Source organism: Oryx dammah, unplaced genomic scaffold (assembly GCF_014754425.2).
Source record: "Oryx dammah isolate SB20612 unplaced genomic scaffold, SCBI_Odam_1.1 HiC_scaffold_2, whole genome shotgun sequence".
Classification (NCBI taxonomy): Eukaryota; Metazoa; Chordata; class Mammalia; order Artiodactyla; family Bovidae; genus Oryx; species Oryx dammah.
In genome coordinates, this window is record NW_024070186.1 from 12870654 (window position 1) to 12889540 (window position 18887).

At 54.0% G+C, this 18887-nt stretch overlaps 2 protein-coding genes across 2 annotated transcripts in view; both read left to right on the forward strand.

The window, feature by feature from the left end:
- Positions 1-18887, forward strand: part of TSPEAR (thrombospondin type laminin G domain and EAR repeats) — a 132991-nt gene that overhangs the window by 101063 nt on the left and 13041 nt on the right. The window contains exons 2-8 of the mRNA XM_040249187.1: positions 8430-8668; positions 10154-10244; positions 11257-11413; positions 12636-12767; positions 13445-13671; positions 15764-15950; positions 16888-17117. Coding sequence (XP_040105121.1) covers positions 8430-8668; positions 10154-10244; positions 11257-11413; positions 12636-12767; positions 13445-13671; positions 15764-15950; positions 16888-17117 — 1263 coding nt within the window. The remainder of the gene's footprint in view (positions 1-8429; positions 8669-10153; positions 10245-11256; positions 11414-12635; positions 12768-13444; positions 13672-15763; positions 15951-16887; positions 17118-18887) is intronic.
- Positions 4664-5896, forward strand: LOC120869883 (keratin-associated protein 10-1-like). Its single transcript, XM_040249204.1, has one exon. It carries the CDS (start codon positions 4704-4706, stop codon positions 5571-5573), a length of 870 nt encoding a protein of 289 aa, XP_040105138.1. The 5' UTR covers positions 4664-4703; the 3' UTR covers positions 5574-5896.

The following is an 18887-nucleotide window of genomic DNA, read 5'->3' on the forward strand; positions in this document are numbered from 1 at the left end:
GTGCTGGGTAGGCAGACACCTGCGGGGCAGTGTGAAGGGCCTTGACTTGGGGCCTCAAATGCAATTGTACCTATTATAATATGCATGCATTGTGCTGAGTTGCTTCAAGCATGTCTGATTCTTTGTGATCTCATGGACTGTAAGCTGCCCAACTCTTCTGTCCATGAGCTTCTCCAGGCAGGAGTACAGGAGTGGGTTTCTATGCCCTCCTCCAGGGGCTCTTCCTGACCCAGGGATCAAATCTGTGTCTGCTGCAGTTCCTGCTGGCAGGCGAATCCTTTACTGCTGAGCCACCGGAAGCCCAGCTGTTATAATAGCCACATTGAAAAGTGAAAAGAGACAGGTAGAGTTTATTTAATTACATTTTATTAACCCAATATATGTAAAATGTTTAAAGAGATGGGAATACCAGACCACCTTACCTGTCTCCTGAGAACCCTGTATGTGGGTCAAGAAGCAACAATTAGACCTGGATATATAACAGTGGACTGGTTCCAAACTGGGAAAGTGGTATCAGGGCTGTATATTGTCACCCTGCTTATTTAGCTTATATGCAGAGTACATCATGCAAAATGGCAGGTGGGATGAAGTACAAGCTGGAATCAAGATGGCTAGGAGAAATATCAACAAGCTCAGTTATGCAGATGATACCACCCTTATGGCAGAAAGTGAAGAGAAACTAAAGAGCCTCTTGATGAGGGTGAAAAAGGAGAGTGAAAAAGCTGATGAAACTCAACATTCAAAAAACTAAGATCATGGCATCTAGTCCCATCATTTCATGGGAAATAGATGGGGAACAATGGAAACAATGACAGGCCTTTATTTTGGGGGGCTAAAAAACCACTGCAGATATTGACTGCATCCATGAAATTAAAAGATGCTTGATCCTTAGAAGAAAAGCTATGACCAACCTAGACAGCATATTAAGAAGCAGAGACATTACTTCACCAACAAAGGTCTGTCTAGTCAAAGCTGTAGTTTTTCCAGTGGTCATGTATGGATGTGAGAGTTGGGAACTGTGGAGAAAGCTGAGTGCCGAAGAATTGATGCTTTTGAATTGTGGTGTTGGAGAAGACTCTTGGGAGTCCCTTTGACAGCAAGGAGATCAAGCCTGAATATTCATTGGAGGGACTGATGCTAAAGCTGAAGCTCCAATACTTTGGCCACCTGATGCGAACAGCTGACTCATTAGAAAAGACTGTAATGTTGGGAAAGATTGATGGTAAAAGGAGTTGAGAGCGGCAGAGGGTGAGATGCTTAGATAGCATCATCGACTCAGTGGGTATGAATTTGAGCAAACTCTAGGAGACAGTGGAGGACAGAGGAGCCTGGCATCCTGCAGTCCATAGGGTTGCAAAGAATTGGACTTAGCGACTGAACAACAACAACCCAAAAGCTTAGCATTTCAATACACCTGATATTAATGAAGTATCAGAACCTCACCAGGGTCACTGCCTGGGAAGGATCAGACACTGTATGTACCAACAGAACACTAAAGTCTAAACTCTGGCTGTTTAGACTTTTCTTCCTTTTCTTCTCACCTCAGTTCAGTTCAGTTCAGTCACTCAGTTGTATCCGACTCTTTGGGACCTCATGAATCACAGCATACCAGGCCTCCCTGTCCATCACCAACTCCTGGAGTTCATTCAAACTAACGTCCATCAAGTTGGTGATGCCATCCCGCCATCTCATTCTCTGTTGTCCCCTTCTCCTCCTGCCCCCAATCCCTCTCAGCATCAGAGAGAGTCTTTTCCAATGAGTCAACTCTTCACATGAGGTGGCCAAAGTATTGGAGTTTCAGCTTTAGCATCAGTCCTTCCAAAGAACACCCAGGACTGATCTCCTTTAGAATGGACTCTTGGATCTCCTTGCCGTTCAAAGCACTCTCAAGAGTCTTCTCCAACACCACAGTTCAAAAGCATCAATTCTTGGCACCTACACCTGCCTAATTCCCCTTGTGCTCCTGTATGTTACATCACTTGGGCCGTTTGTCTTCGTTCTTTCTGGTTTTTGTTTTTAAGACTTTTTTTTAACATGGACCATTTTAAAGTCTTTATTGAATTTGTTACCACATTGCTTCTTTTTTGTCTTTCCGTTTTTCTGGCTGAGGGGAGTGTGGGATCTTGGCTCCCTGACCAGGGACTGAACCCACACCCTGTGTACTGGAAGGTGGATCCTAAACCTGTGGTCCTCCAGAGTACTCCAATCATTTGTCTTGTTTCTTTAAATGTTTCTCCAAGAGGGAAACATGAGTCGAGTGTTTTCCAAGCTCTTCTTTATGTGAAAATACACTGCTGTTCTCTTTACTTGAGAAAGATATAAGGGGCTTCCCAGGTGGCAGTACTGGTAAAGAATTGGCCTGCCAGTGCAGGAGAAAGCTGTAATAATTTGAAAAAAGAAAAAATCAGCCTTAGTCCCCAGTGTTCCCCTAGAAGCTCTGTGTCTTTCACTGTTTAGTGGGAGAGGTTTGGGGTCCAAGCGGTCAGGGTTCATTTCCAGACTGTCAGCCGTTTCTTCCTGCCTGGAGATGGAGCTGCCCTTCATTCAGTTCATTTAAAAACTGCCAATGTATGACTAGAGTGGGCTCTAAAACTCCAAAGCTCTTGAATTCATGAGGCCCTTCCAGTCCAAACACACGCACCTTGGTGCACTCAGCTCAGAGTGGTTCGTGTTCAGTCCTGTCTTTACTGTTCTATCCTGGCTCTTCCTTCTTCCTTGTTAGCAACAGAGAGATCATGTTTGGTGTCAGCGAAACACATGGTCTGTTTATTACATTTTCTCTCATCATATTTGGGGATTTATGCTTTACCTCTGTTGGAGAAAGAAGTGGCACCTCACTCCAGTATTCTTGCCTGGAGAATCCCATGGACAGAGGAACTTGGCAGGCTACAGTCCATGGGGTCACAAAGAGTCGGACACGACTGAGACCCTGAGCAAGCATGCATACTTTACCTCTGTGGTTTGGAGGAACTAGCCGTGTTTGCGCTGAAAACCACAGAGTTGATTTTCTGTGGTGTTAATTTTGCTGTTTCCCGCCTCTGTTGTAAATTTTCAGCACAGCTGCCTGGTGCTAAATTTCCATGGACACATGCTTCCTTCTGCGTGTAGCCCTGAAGTTGGCCTGGGGCAAGGCCTGGGTAAGAGCCTCGATCCTATACAGATGGCTGGCGTCCAGTCCCAGTCCTGATGATGAAACGTTGTTGCTGAAGGAAAAGACCCCGGTATTCTTGGCCTCCAGAGGAGAAGAATTCAATCCGGGGCCAGAGATGAGGCTTGATTGCTCAGAGTTTTTGTGTAATAAAGTTTTATTAAAGTATAAAGGAGATAGAGAAAGCTTCTGACATAGGCATCAGAAGGGGGCAGAAAGAGTACTCCCCTGCTAGTCTTCAGCTGGATGTTATATAGTCACAAGCAGCCTGTTAATGAAAGAAAGGAATGTCTTAAAACTCAGAATGGCACCAGGCCCCTCACCCATAAGATGCATTTTGGGATAATCTCGGCACCAGATGCTTCATCCCGGGCCATAAAACAATTGACTTGAATCTTGTAGAAGGGCAGATTATCATACAAATAGTTTCGTTTACACAGATTAGGGGAACAATATCTGAGTATAACAGACTGGTTTGTCAAGTAGGTTCTGAGCCATTAGACAGAACTGACTTGAAGACAGAGTCTGGGGTAAATGCATAGAACATTAACATAGCTTAAGACAAACATTTCCATAAGAAAAATGCATTGGTTAACTCAAGGTTTGAGAATAGTTAACTTCAGGTGGAACCAAGTGTCATTATGGCAACACAGTATTTTAAGAGAAACCTCCTTTTAAATTTGTATAGAGAAGGAAAAAAATATAACTAGTTTGTTTCCTCCTGCCGTGGCTCCTGCCGCTTAAGAGAGATATAAATGTCTGACACTTGCAGCCTATTTCCTCCATTTGGAGACCCCTGGCCTTCCTGCCTGTTGCCCTCTCAATACTTTGGGCTGTGTGACCTGGAGATGGTTGCTTAACGTCTCTGTGCCTGAGCTTCCTCATCTATTTACAGAAACTTCCTTGCTGGAAACTTCCTTCCTTCCTTCCTTCACTCAGCATTGTTCCTGTTGTTCAGTCGCTCAGTCGTGTCCTGCTCTTTGTGACCCCATGGACTACAGCACAGCAGGCTTCCCTGTCCTTCACCATCTCCCAGAGCTTGCACAAACTCATGTCCATTGAATCAATGATGCCATCTAACCAACTCGTTCGCTGTTGTCCCCTTCTCCTCCTGCTTTAATCTTGCCAAGCATCAGGGTGTTTTCTAATGAGTCAGCTCTTTGAATCAGGTGGCCAAAGGATTGGAGCTTCAGCTTCAGCATCAGTCCTTCCAGTGAATATTCAGGGTTGATTTCCTCTAGGATCTTACCACAGGTATTTTCTGTGTCTTTTCTGGAGCAAACAAAGGAGAAAAGGGAAAACATCCTGCAACATGGGATATTTACGCTCACAGGTTTAATGAGTGAAAACAATTGTGGAAACTATGCCAGCACTAATGAGGGGCTCCTGCCGCCAGCTGTCAACCCCAACAAGGAAGGGAGGGCCTGAGAATCTCCTGTGGGGACAACACAAGCCAGGGGCCAGGTATAAAAGCCCTGCATCCCCAAGCACCCTACACACACAGCTCATACACTCACACACACTCAAACCCTCCTTCAACCCCACCGCCTCCACCATGGCAGCCTCCACCCTGTCCATCTGCTCCTGCAACCTGAGCTATGACTGTCCAGAGAGCTGCTGTGAGCCCCACTGCTGTGCCCCCAGCTGCTGCACCCCAGCCCCCCGCCTTACCCTCCTCTGTGCCCCAGTGAGCTGCGAGTCCAGACCCTGCTGCCAGCCAGCCTGCAGCAGCTCCTGCCCAGCCTTGTGCTGCCAGCAGTCTAGCTGCCAGCCCTCCAGCTGCACCTCCTCCCCCTGCCAGCAGGCCTGCTGTGAGCCCGTCTGCTGCAGGCCTGTCTGCTGTACACCTGTCTGTTGCAGGCCTGTCTGCTGTGAGGCCTCTCCCTGTTCTACCTCCTCATGTTGCCAGCAGTCTAGCTGCCAGCCCTCCTGTTGCACCTCCTCCCCCTGCCAGCAGGCCTGCTGTGAGCCCGTCTGCTGCAGGCCTGTCTGCTGCACACCTATCTGCTGCAGGCCCGTGTGCTGTGAGGCCTCCCCTTGCTCAGCCCCCTCATCCTGCTGCAGACCCTCCTCCTCCGTGTCCCTCCTCTGCCGTCCTGTGTGCCGCCCTGCCTGCTGCGTGCCCATTTCCTCCTGCCAGCCCAGCTGCTGCCGCCCGGCCTCCTCTGTGTCCCTCCTCTGCCGCCCTGTGTGCCGCCCTGCCTGCTGCGTGCCCATTTCCTCCTGCCAGGCCAGCTGCTGCAGACCCTCCTCCTCCGTGTCCCTCCTCTGCCGCCCTGTGTGCCGCCCCGCCTGCTGCGTGCCCATCTCCTCCTGCCAGGCCAGCTGCTGCCGCCCGGCCTCCTCTGTGTCCCTCCTCTGCCAGCCTACATGCTCCCGCCCAGCCTGCTGTGTCTCCATCTCAGCCCCAGAGCCCTGCTGCTGACCTGGCACGTCACTTGAGGGCCAGCCAGCCTCAGGTCCCACCTGTGACTCTGTCCTCCCAGCCTTCCTCTGTCCTGACCTGGGCTGGCTGGCTGCCCTCACTCAGGACAGGGTCCCCGATGTCTCCACTGTCCTGACTGACTGACCTCTCACTTCTGCTCCAGGAACCCCAACCTCACAGCTCCCAGGAATCGTCTCCAGCTGTCTCTGGGTCATTGCCCCCCTGCCCCTCCAGGTCCTCTGTCTGGGTCACTTGGCCTCGACTTCCAGCCTTGGGTGCATCCCCTTGGGCACCGGGATAAATAAACTCAGTTCGTCACCTGACCTGCTCCCTTCCTCTCACCTTCACTGAGGGTAAATCCAGGGTTTTGACCAGACACTGGTCTTCTCCAGCTACAAGTATTTCTAGGGGTGAGTGACAAGCCACTGGAAGGGCAGTGGCCTGACTCCTCTGGGCAGGCACACTGGGTGGGGCTCTTGCCCTCTCTGGGAAGGACCAGGTTGCTCAGGTCCTGTGGTCCTGGGAGGTGAATATGGGGGAAATGGAGGTGCCTGTCCAGCCCGGATGCACTTGCTGTGACATCAGCGTCTTTCCCAACCCCTGCCTTGCCCCAACCACCACCATTTTGTCCCACTGTGCCCTCAGGCACACACTCCTGAGAGCTGGCTCCTAGAGATCCCTTCTAAGGGAAGATAAGCGCAGGGGCCACGAGTGTTCCCTTGGTGCCAGAGTGGCCAGAGGCCAAGTGACCCAAACTGTTCACATGGATGTTACTAAACTAGGTGTTAATTAAACTTGAGGACCATGAAGGCTTTCTGTTTTAGTGTAATACTTGCGTGATATTTCACTCATACTTTCACATGGGCAAAGACTTGCTAAAAGATTATATTCTCTATTTTACATATCTGCTTAGCATGCAGATTTAACCACTTTTGATTCTTTACCTTTTTGTGATATTAGGCTAGAAATCGTTGTTCAGTCATTAAGTTGTGTCCGACTCTTTGTGACTCCATGGACTGCAGCATGCCAGGCTTCCCTGTCCTTCACTATTTCCCAGAATTTGCTCAAACTCATGTCTGTTGAGTTGGTGATGCCATCCAACCATCTCATTCTCTGTCACCCCCTTCTCCTCTTGCCCTCATTCTTTTCCATCACCAGGGTCTTTTTCCAGTGAGTCGGCTCTTCTCTCAAGTGGCCAAAGTATTGGCACTTCAGCTTCAGCATCAGTCCTTCCAATGAATATTCAGGGCTGATTTCCTTTAAGATTGACTGGTTTGATCTCCTTGCTGTCCAAGGAGCTCTCAAGAGTCTTCTCCAGCACCACAGTATGAAAGCATCAATTCTTCGGCACTCAGCCTTCTTTATTTTTAGGCTAGAAATGAACAGACTCTAAGTTGCATTAACAGACAGCCAAGTATGTATGGTGTCTCTGTGGTTCAAGCTGGAAAGTGACGCTCACCTGAGGTTGCTGGTGTTTGGAGATGGTGATCATGTGGGTTGTGAGAGGTTTTTAAAACTGTGGTAAAATACATGTAAAGCGGAATTTCCCTTCTAGCCCTTTTTAAGTGTATGGTTCAGGGCATTAAGGACAGTCACACTGTTGTGCAGTGATCACCACCGCCCACCTCCAGAACCTTTTTCATCCTCCCCAAAATGGACCTCTGCTGCTGCTGCTAAGTCGTTTCTGTCGTGTCCAACTCTGTACGACCCCAGAGACGGCAGCCCACCAGGCTTCCCCGTCCCTGGGATTCTCCAGGCAAGAATACTGGAGTGGGTTGCCATGTCCTTCTCCAATGCATGAAAGTGAAAAGTGAAAGTGAAGTTGCTCAGTCACGTCCGACTCTTAGCGACCCCATGGACTGCAGCCTACAGACACTGAATAATAGCTCCCCAACGCCCCCCAGTCCCTGGTGCCCACTCCACTTCCTGTCTCTGACTCTGACCCGTCAGTGGTCTTATATGAGTGCATTGCACACTAGTTGTCCTTCTGTGACTGGCTTACCTCACTCAGCATAATGTCCTCAAGGTTTATCCACACTGATGTCAGAACTTCCTTTTTAAGGTTGAGTAATATCTCATTGCATGAATGCACCACATCTTACTTATCCGTTTCTTCACTGATAGACATTGGTTGCTGTGATATTTTAACTATTGAGAGTAATGCAGGTAAGAACAGGGGTGTACAGTTGCCTCTTCCGGACACTGCTGTCCGTCCTTTGGGGTGTCTGCCAAAAGTGGAATTGCTGAGTCAAATGCTAATTCCACATACATTTTTTGAGGAGTCTCCTTATTGTTTTTTTAATTTCTTAATTGGAGAGCATATACACTGAGAAATCCACAGTTCAAAAAGGCACAGGTATCCCAACGTTCCTTTCTGCTTTTTATTAATATTACCACCTCTCCATTTTCCATCCCCACCAACAGTGCACAAGGCCTCCAATTTCTCCACATCCTCGCCAACACTTGCAGTTTTCTGTTTCACTGACAGTAGCTGTCCTCAGGGACAGGAGCGGTTTGTTTGGTTTTATCAGACTCTGGTTACTGCCTCAGGCACTACAGTCTGGAGCCCCGGCTCTCACCTGCCCCGACCTGCTCCCCTCCCCTGCCCCTTCACCTGTCCTGCTCACTTACCTGCTCCACCCCCTCACCTGCTCCGCCCCCGCCACCCCTCACCGGCTCCCTCACCTGGCACTTCACCCACCCTGGCCCTTTGCTTGCCCACCCCCAACCCCTCACCTGCCCTGCCCCTTCATCTGCCACGCCCCCTCACCTGCCTTGCCTCTCAATGCCCCGCCCCTCACTTCACTTGCCCCGCCCCTCACCTCACCGGCCCCACCCCCACCCCCTCTCTTGCAGAAGAACGAGTACTTGCTGGCGGTGGTGGCAGAGGAGCGGGACTCGCTGCTGCTGGGCCTGCGCTACTCGCCCACCCAGCTGCACTTCCTCTTCCTCAGCGAGGACGGGGCAGGCGCCTGGCAGACCCGCGTGTCCTTCCGCAGCCCGGCTCTGGTGGACGGCCAGTGGCACGTGCTGGTCTTGGCCGTGTCCGAGGGCTCCTTTTCACTCACTACGGACTGCGGCCCCGCCGTGGACATGTAGGTACTGCGACACCCTGAGAGGGTCGCTTGGGGCTGTGTGCTGCCTGGCAACGTGGGTCCACACAGTCAGCCGGTCCATGTGGCTGCCCCGGGACAGCTCGCAGTGCACTCGTGGACCCGGGCCTAGGGCCTGAGCCCTTGCGGATGCGGTCAGGCTGGAGGAGGAGCGCCAGGCTCCGCCGGTGGACCTGGAGCTGCCCCGCTAGAAAAGCGGTGGGTGCGGGCGCACGGGTGGGAAGGGAGCCGAAGCCTGCCCGCGTCCTGGCTGTGTGGATTGGACTTGACCGAGTGAAAGCACTGCTAAAGTGTTGGTAGCATTGCTTAAAGGCCCAGAGGAAGGTCAGGGTGAACTCTGGCACCAGGAACCCAAAAGGAGCTGCACCCGATCCAGCCCAGGGCTTTCTTCCCACCGTATGTATGTATTTATTTTTGGCTCTGCCTGGTTTCAGTTGCCCCAGCAGGGGGGATCTTTCCTTCTGGTGCAGGCCTCTGTCTAGCTGTGTCCCCCGGCTCCAGAGTTCTGGGGCTCAGTAGTTGTGTCGCACAGGTTTAGTTGCCCCTCAGCATGTGGGATCTTAGTTCTCAGACCAGGGATCAAACCCATGTCCCCTGCATTGGAAGGCAGGTTCTTAACCACTGGATGGCCAGGGAAGTCCTGAGGCACAGGTCTTGCTTTGTGACTTTCAACCCATCATTTAACCTCTCTGACTCAGTTTCCTTTTCTGGGGTGAGGGAATAAATAGTCAGCAAAACTCCCAATTAAAGGTGCAGAACAATCTTCATAGCTTTGACACAACCCCGGGCATGCTACAGACTAAAAATTGTTCAGTCCCAACTCCGGCCACATCTTCCTACACCCCCTGGGTCACCAACAAGGTGAACCCCCTCTAACTCTGACACCATCTGTCCCTTCGCCCTGGGCTCAGAGGAGGGGGGCAGGCTGGGGACCCCGTGTGGACAGAAGCCACTGGAGGCCTCTGTGAGATGGAGAGGGGCCACTGAGCAATTCTGCAGCACACGCTTTTGTAGAAGATCCTGTCCTGAGCCAAAGCACGTCCCCCAAATTCACATCTGCCAGACCCGGGAATGGGGCATCGTTTGGACACAGCATTCCTACAGGGATAACTGAGCTCAGTTGAGGTCACGCTGGAGGAGGGCGGCCATGGGTCAGTGATTGGTGACCCGATGAAAAGAGGAGCAGAGAGGCCACACGATTTGCTCAGAAGCCAGGAGCTCTGGGAGCTGAAAGAGGCTTCCCTCTAAAGAGGGGAAACACCCAGCTGACACCCTGATCTCAGCTTCTGGCTTCTGGCACCATGAGGGAACACACTTCTGTTGTTTAAGGCACCCAGTTGGTGGAGCTGGTCACAGCTGCCCCTAGACACTGATACAGCCTCTCAGTGCTGCCCGCTGTCCTTTCTGTGTAAGTGGGGCTTGAGTCTTCTCTCCCATGGCCCTAAAACCACGCTCCAATGATTTCAGAATGGCTGACATGCCCTTCCCAGCCACCCTGTCTGTGCGAGGAGCCCGGTTCTTCATTGGCAGTCGAAGGAGGACCAAAGGCCGATTCACGGTAAGGATGGAGGCACTGCCCACCAGGCCCTCCCAACACCAGTGCTCCTGGGGGCTGTCACCACTGGCCTGGCACCCTGATGCTCTAATTAAACAGTTGTGTGTGCCAAATGGGAATGGGGAGCGAAAGGGCTCAGAGGAGACCCCTGCTAGCCAGGCACACTCCCCTGCAGGCCTTTTGCACCTGCTGTGCCCTCCTCCTGGAGTGTGAGTCCCCAGTCCTGCCGTGGCGCACTCCAGTGACCTTGGGGCCTTGCCTTGTGCCCTTGTACCATGAAGGCTTTGCCCACCCCTGAGAAGATGCCCCCACACCCACCTCTCTCATCCCCTCTCTGGATGGTCTTTGTAGCCATGACCTCCTTCAGACCAGCTGTGTGTTTGGTCATTGCCTGCCTGTCTCCGCCTTAGAGTGTTGGTGGGGGGACCTTGCTCACTGAGGATATGGGCTTTTGTTTCTTGCTGTGTCCAGTGTTGAGAACCATGCCTTGTACATAAGAGGTGAGATCTGAATATTTGCCAATGGCATGCTTGGATGGATGGATGGATGGATGGACTGCTAGATGGATGGACAGAGTAATAGAAAGATGGATGGTGGATGGACAGATGAGAGGACAGCTAGGTGAACAGATAGATGAATGGATGGATGGATGGATGAATGGGCATTTGGGTGGGTGGATGGATGAATGGGTGACTGGACAAAGAGATGGGTGGATGAACAGAGAGATGAATAGATGGACGGGCAGATAAGTAGACAGTTGGACAGACAAGTGGACATACAGACGAATGACCAATGCACCCAGTCATTCTAGGTCAGTCCACAGGAAGAACCCGTTCCGTGGTGTAATCACCTTAGAACCGTGCACAGCTCTCAACCACTGCTCCCAATGCCCCCTACCTACAGGCAGACTCCTCTCTCTTGGTTACCCCTCCCTCAGGGCCTGGGTAGGCTGAGCCCAGGGGTTGCCGGGCCCTCCAGCAGCACAGGTCTGAGTGCCCTGGCCCTCCCTCTGCAGGGCCTGGTGAGGCAGCTGGTTCTGCTGCCCGGCTCGGATGCCACCCCGAGGCTCTGCCCCTGCGTGAACCCTGAGCTCGCTGTGCTGTCCATCCCCGCCATCCTGCGTGGCCTCACAGGGAAGCCGGAAGACAACGAGGTGCTAAAGTACCCCTATGGTTAGTAGGCCAAAGCTACCCCTCCCCACGCTGACGGTAGACCCCAAGAGCCTGGTCACCCCCGGGTTCCCCAGGCACAAGACAGGAGGGTGCTTACCATGTGGACGAACGGATAGCTGGGGCCTGATGCAGATGACCCCCTCCCTGGGGAGGCAGACGATGCTCTCAGATCCACCTTCTGAAGCCCCACCAGATTGTGCCCTCGACAGACCGCTCATCCTGCCTGGGACCCAGGGCTGAGCTGACACGAATTCCTTCTCTGACTCCCACTTGCCACCTGCTATGCTCCCAGAGCAGCATCTGGGGCCCGTTCTCCCCTTCCATCCAACAGACACCAAACCTCAACGCCCCCAGTGGGGACCCTGATCTTCATGCGGTTCAGTTCTATTTTCTAGGACCCCTCAGCCCAGAAGGTCCCCAGCACTGGCATCTTTCATTTGTGTTTGCACCTCTCCAGTGTAAAGTCGATGTTGACTTTATTTAAGCCATACCCCCTGCCATGGAGAATCCAAAACTCTCTCCGCCAACAACCTCAACTCCTACTCAGGAGGCGGGGAGACCCTGACTCCTTCTAGAGCATCACAGCCCTTGCTTCACAAGTCAGGGGAGCCCCTTGAGCAAGTCGGCTCTTAGACCCAGTCCTGGGCCAGCGTCCCCAAATTCCCAGAGTCTCATGACCTCTGGGGTGTTTTCTGGGCCTTGAGCAGGAGTCTGACCCCCAAGGCCTTTGCCGGGCACTAGGCGAGGTTGAGGATGCTCTATTTCACCGCCTGGCCACTGAGGTCTCAGCTCAGGAGTCCCTGTAGGGAAGCCACGTGGCATCATTAGGACAGGGCTGGATCTGGATGAAGCCGTGATGACCAGGAATGAGGGGGTCAAGGTGCCTGAGAACCAAGCAGTCAGAAATTAGCTGAACCTGTGCCAGTGAGTCTCAGATGGAGGAGAGAGCAAGGCGGCATGATTACTGAGGGTTCTCAGAGGAGCTGGGGTCTGGGGAAGAACTTGGTGGGCAGGCGGCTGGACTTCAGGGGCATATCTAGGTCCTGTGCACAGATGCCGAGGGCAAGCCCTGGGCTCCCGGGTCTCCCTGCTTCCCAGAAGCCTCGTTGACGACCCTGAGTGGTTCGTGGAAGAAGTGCAGGGGTCAGGGGTCACCTGACACCCTTGACTCTGCCTCCCTCTGGGGAGCACATGCTCAAAGGACATTTGTCGCCCCCACCAGAAACCGACATGAAGGTGACGCTGGGATCCCGGCCTCCGTGCACCAAAGCGGAGGATGCCCAGTTCTGGTTCGACGCCAGCCGCAAGGGGCTATACCTGTGCGTGGGCAGCGAGTGGGTCTCCGTGTTAGCAGGTGAGACGTGCAGGTCTCCAGGGGCCTAGGGTGTCTTCTCAGAGCCAGTGTTATGTAGGAATAGGGAATGAACCTCACAGAGCAGCGAGCTTGAGTGTTTCACCTGAAAACAAGCGCCTTTCTGGGCCTGACTCATGGGCTGGCAGGCTCTCATCCATTGTCCCAACTAGGGTAGACCATGGGCCTCCTCCAGGGTGCCCCATCCACTGTCCTCACCCTCTCCTCCCTCTCCAGTCAGATGGGATGTGATGGTGCCCAGAACCCAAGAGTAGTGTTGTTGGCAGGGAGGTAAGGAGAGGAGCCGTCAGAGGGTGGGGGTCCCTGGGAAATGGGAACTGGCTGCAGGGGGCTGTCCAGGAGCCACGGCCTCTACTCTCTAGTTCACATTAGGGCACAGCTTTTTGTGGAAGCCTGGAGCCTTGTGCAATGTCTAGTAAGGACCTGACATGTCACTTCCATCCAGCAAGTGTCCCTGGGGGCTCTGCAAGCCCTAAAGCCCATTCAGGGACCAGAATCTCCTTTGCTGGGCCTCCAGGTGAGGTGGCACAGGGCTTAGGGACACTCCCCTGACCTCAGGCCAAGGGTCATGGCCCAGGGCCCTGGGGTCACTCCCGATGTCGTCCATCAGGGCTTCTGTTCTGGGAAGACTTAACTGGTCTCCATGTCTCTATCACAAGCCAAAGAAAGGCTGGATTACGTGGAGGAGCATCAGAGCCTGTTCACGAACTCAGAGACACTGGGCATCGAGGTCTTCGTCATCCCTGAGACCGGGCTCTTTGTAGCAACCGCCAACCGGAAAACCACATCCGCCATCTACAAGTGGACCGACGGCAAGTTTGCTTCATACCAGGACATCCCCACGCACCAGGCACAGTCCTGGAGACACTTCACCATTGGGAAAAAGGCAAGTTCATGTGTGCAACTGTGTCAGTTTCTATCTTGAAAAAACTCACAAAGTCCAAGGGGTGGGGCTCCTTAGGTAGATTTTGGGCTTTCCTGGTGGCTCAGATGTTAAAGAATCTGCCTGCAATGTGGGAGACCTGGGTTCAATCCCTGGTTTGGGAAGATCTCCTGGAGAAGGGAATGGCTCCAGTATCCTTGCCTGGAGAATTCCATGGACAGAGGAACCTGGTGGGCTGCAGTCCATGGGGGTCTCAAAGAGTCGGACATGACTGAGTGACTTTCACTTTATGTAGGTTTTATGGGGAAAAGCATTTCTACTGGCTTCAGAGCCTCATACAGGTTCTAAATGGCTTTTGAATCAGACACACCTGCGTTTCTTGGTCTGGAATGTGACTGAGAAAATCTGTTCCGTTTCCTACAAAATGGACACAAGACCGCTGCTGAGACATTTCCCACTCTGCAGACCTGCCTCTGCCTCCTCAAAGCTCTGAGATAATATGACCTAAGTTCAGTTCAGTTCAGTCACTCAGTCGTGTCTGACTCTTTGCTACCCCATGGACTGCAGCACACCAAGCTTCTCTGTCCATCACCAACTCCCGGAGCTTGCTCAAACTCATGTCCATCCAGTCAGTGATGCCATCCAACCATCTCATCTTCTGTCATCCCCTTCTCCTCCTGCCTTCAATCTTTCCTAGAATCAGGGTCTTTTCTAATGAGTCAGTTCTTTGCTTCAGATGGCCACAGAGTTGGAGCTTCAGATTCAGCATCAGTCCTTCCAATGAATATTCAGGACTGATTTCCTTTAGGATCGACTGGTTTGATCTCCTTGCAGTCCAAGGGACTCTCAAGAGCCTTCTCCAACACCACAGTTCAAAAGCATCAATTCTTTTGGTGCTCAGCTTTCTTTATCTGACCTAAACGGGAGTGGAAATGGGGCTCCATCTTGGCCTCCCTCTATTGGCCCCATAAACATGGGGGACACGTGCTGTCCTGATGGAGGGGACAGGTAAGATGGTGAGGGATGGACCTGAGGCCTTGGATGGGAGAGCCTGGCAGGCAGCCCCCTTCCTTTCACCAGGACTGTGTTGAGCAGTAGCCCAAGGGTGGGACTGAGAGGGCTGCCCCCTTGAGATAAGCATTTCCTTCCCAGCTCCTTCTAGTCCTCCACTCCAAATGGCAGCGTCCCCGGGCCTCCTCCCATGCCTGCTCTCAAGCCAGTCACCAATGTGCCCAGTTCCAGCCCTGCACACCCCACCCCCAAGGCCCATGCAGTGAGGACAAATCTGTTTCCGGTCCCTGCTGACTGTCAGGGTCCTGAACTCCAGGGCAGCCTGGTGAAGGAATGACTAGCTCTCTGGTCTTATGGTTGATGACATTTTAAAGATTTTTACTTTTTCCTAATAAAAAATGACTATATATCAAAAAATTGGGAAATTCGGAAAAATAAGAAAAATCTGTCAGGTCCCCTAAGAAGACAGAGGGTCCCTGGGGCTGCTTCAGCCACAGCAAGTGAGCCCCTCACCCTAGGCTTCCGGCTTCTGTCACATCACATGACTCGCCACCTGGGCCTCTGGGTTGTGTCACACATAGGGCGTTGCCACATGGTCCTCAAGTGTGTGACACACACGTGCTTCTTGACGGATAGCAAGGTGATGAGATCTCTCCTCCTTGTGTGAGTGATGAACATTGCTGTGCATAAGGCTTTCCCTGGGTTTGGGAGACAGAAACACAGCTAATAGGCTGGTAGACACAGGGCTGGCTGTGGGTCTCAGAGTAATTAAGATCTGGAGTCAGTGCCACGTCCTGGGGCCTGCCCAGGCTGCCAGTCCTGGGCTCATCCTCTGTCCCGGGGCTCAGCCTCTGTCCCGGGGCTGGGCCTCTGTCCCGGGGCTCAGCCTCTGTCCCGGGGCTGGGCCTCTGTCCCGGGCTCGGCCTCTGTCCCGGGGCTCGGCCTCTGTCCCGGAGCTCGACCTATGTCCTGGGGCTCGGCCTCTACCCCGGGGTTCAGCCTGTGTCCCAGGGCTGACATTAAGAAGCCCAGAGCCCAGCCCCTCACTCGGATGGTGAGAGCCCTGTTCTGGTCCTCTCCCCAGGTCTTCCTGGCTGTGGCTAATTTTGAGCCGAATGAGAAGGGTCAGGAGTTCTCGGTCATTTACAAGTGGAGCCAGAGAAGGCTGAGGTTCACGCCATACCAGAGGGTCCCCACCCACAGTGCCCGGGACTGGGAGGCCTTTGAGGTGGCCGGCGAGCACTTCCTGGCCGTGGCCAACCACCGGGAAGGTAGGGGCCGTGACCTTGACTCTAGACTGGGGCGTGATCGCCTGCAGCATTCAGTGTATTTCATTAGAAATGTATAATAAACCTCACCTGGCCCGCATCCTCAGGCTCTGCTGTATGACAGTGGCGTCTGAAGGTGGACATACCTGAGCACCCTCTCACCTGTTCAGGTGGGAGGGGTCCCTGCCCCCATCCATTCTGGGTGCAAACTCTGTGAGATGCAATGGGTACATGGGGATAGGCCTAGGAGGGGCTGGGAAGCCTGGCTTCTGGGCCAGGTGACTGCCCCGAGTGACCGCAGAAGCCCTTTTGGGTGCTATAACTGGAGGGGGACAGGACCCTGGGGGCAGCTGGCCCTGCCAAGTGTCTCCAGCCTCTGCAGGTTCCAAGGCTCAGAGTTTACCTGAGTCTACAACCTGCCAGGGAGCTCTGTGGGGGGCTAGGGAGGAGACTCCACCACCACTCATGGGCAGAGGGACCCCAAGAACCTGCTACCAGGTATCTCCGAGGACAGTGAGTGTTTCAGGAGAGGCTGGCCCAGCGGGGTGTGTATCGGGGAGTGGAGGCCCTAAGGAGCACAGTGTCGGGGAGAGGGCTTCCAGCCCGCACAGGTCTGATCTCTGGGGGGAGGGAACATGAAGGGGAAGGCAGGCAGAGTGAAGGGTGAGGCTGCGGAAGCGGGGAGGAGTCCCACCTCCAACACAGGGCTCTGGAGGCCTCCAAAGCCTGGGCCACTGAGGGTTCTCATGGGGCACAGAGGCAGGAAGGTCACGTGAAGGGTAACGTGGCTGGGGACCCGGGAAGGGTGCAGGAGATCAGGGTCCGGCTGGACTGGACTGGCTGCAGAGCCTGGGGCAGGGTCTGGGGGGACCTGGTCCTAGGGCGCTGGCGTGAGGCTGCAGAAGCCTATCTCCCTCCCACAATGTCGCTCGGCTTCCAGGCGACAACCATAATATTGACAGCGTCATCTACAAGTGGAACCCGGGGACCAGGCTCTTCGAGGCCAACCAGACCATCGCCACTTCGGGCGCCTACGACTGGGAGTTCTTCACGGTGGGGCCCTATGCCTTTCTGGCCGTGGCCAACGCCTTCAACGGCACATCCACGCGACTGCAGTCCAACCTGTACGTGCGGCTGGGCGGCTCCTTCCAGCTCTTCCAGTCCTTCCTGGTGAGGACCCTGCACTCCCCATGGCACCCCCCACCACACACACACCCTTCCCACTCCCAGGCCTGTCCACACCAGGCGCCTCCCCAGAGGTCAGGTGCGGGAGCCTGCAGACGAGGTAGAAGGGCTTGCCTGGCACAGAGTTCCCACCGATACACGTGCTCGGATGAGTCCCCCGGCCCCGACGGGCCCCACAGTCTAACCGGCATTTATGTAGGTGTCAGGCTCTTGTCCTGAGGCAGCTGGCAGCTGGCCCCTGACCTGGCCAGCTGTGGCGACAGCACTGTTCACCTTCTCTGAGGTCTTGTGCCCTTAGCTGGTTCCAGCTGTTGTGGGCTGCCTGGCAAAGCATCAGACTGAGGCAGCGAGAGGCTTTATCAGGTGGGGCAGTGCTGAACGCCCCGGTGAACCATGCGTGTACTGACCAGTCCCAGGCTAGTGGGCAGTGTTGGCAGCCCCTCCTCAGGCCCCACTGTGGTCTAGGATGATGATATGGGGTCCAGACCCTCCTCTGCCTTCCCTTGCCCTCCTCCCTCCAGGCTGCCTGGCTTGTCCCTTTCAGTGTCAGACCCCAGACCAAGCCCCCACATGCTCAGTTGCTAAGTCATGTCCAGCTCTTTACAACCCCATGGACTGTAGCCTACCAGGCTCCTCTGTCCATAGGATTTTCCAGGCAAGAATACAGGAGCAGGTTGCCATTTCCTACTCCCGGGGATCTTTCTGACCCAGGGATCAAACCTGAGTCTCCTGCATTAGCAGGCAGATTCTTTACCACTGAGCCACCTGGGAAGCCCAAGCCCCCACGGATGACTAAAATCAACGGTCGAGGTTGGCATTTGCATCGTCCTGGCCACGTCATAAGCTCGTTCTTGCAGAGCCAAGGGTGCATTTTGACCACTCCCTTCTCAGTGGTGGGCTGGGACAACCTCCGGGCCAGCCCCTGGGGACAGGCCTTGCATGCAGGTCAGACTCTCTTTCCATGCCACAAGCCCACCACATGGCTCACTTCACGCACGGACCCCAGGTGCTGCACAGGACACTTTTCCACAAGTTCCTAGTTGCTTCTTCCCATATCCCTTCCTCCCTCCCTCCCTCCCTCTCCTTTCCTTTGTCGGGGAAGACTATCTCTGCACATGGTAACGTCCCCCAGCTTCTTGCTGGTTCTGCCTGTCCCCAGGCTCCTGTGAGCACTGCGTCCTCCGTGCCTCCTGGGTTTCCACCGTGTGTCGCTGCAAGCTCTCTGCTCAGCGTGTGTCCACGAAGGGCCCTCTTCTCCTGCAGCCCTTCCTCCTGGGCCGTTCTGCCTGTGCCGTCCTGGCCGACTGTCTCTAGAGCTGACAGTGGCCCCTTTTCTGGAACTTTCCTTTACTGCCATCTTTGGCTGGAGCCACCACGTCCAATTCTGATCTCCATTGTCCCAGTTGACCTCAGGTTTTCAGGTGATACCTCAGGGACACCCCCTTCCAGGTACTCCCCCATGCTCCCCAGCGTCCCTGCAGCTGAGCCAGGTCATGTGACCAAAGTCAGCCAATGGGTGTAGAGCAGAGCGAGCCCACATCAGATCTGAACTGAGAGGTCACAGCCCACCCCCACCCTCCGCAGCCACATGGGCCACGTGGCCTGATGGTACAACCACAGGCTGGGGGAGCCACGACCTCGCCAGCTTCATCTCAGTGAGAACCACCGTCTGTGGCAGGAAGTGTGGATGCTCGTGGTGGCCGCGTCCCTCGCCCTGCCTGATGAATGGCGTGCAGGACTTTAGGGTAGAAGCCA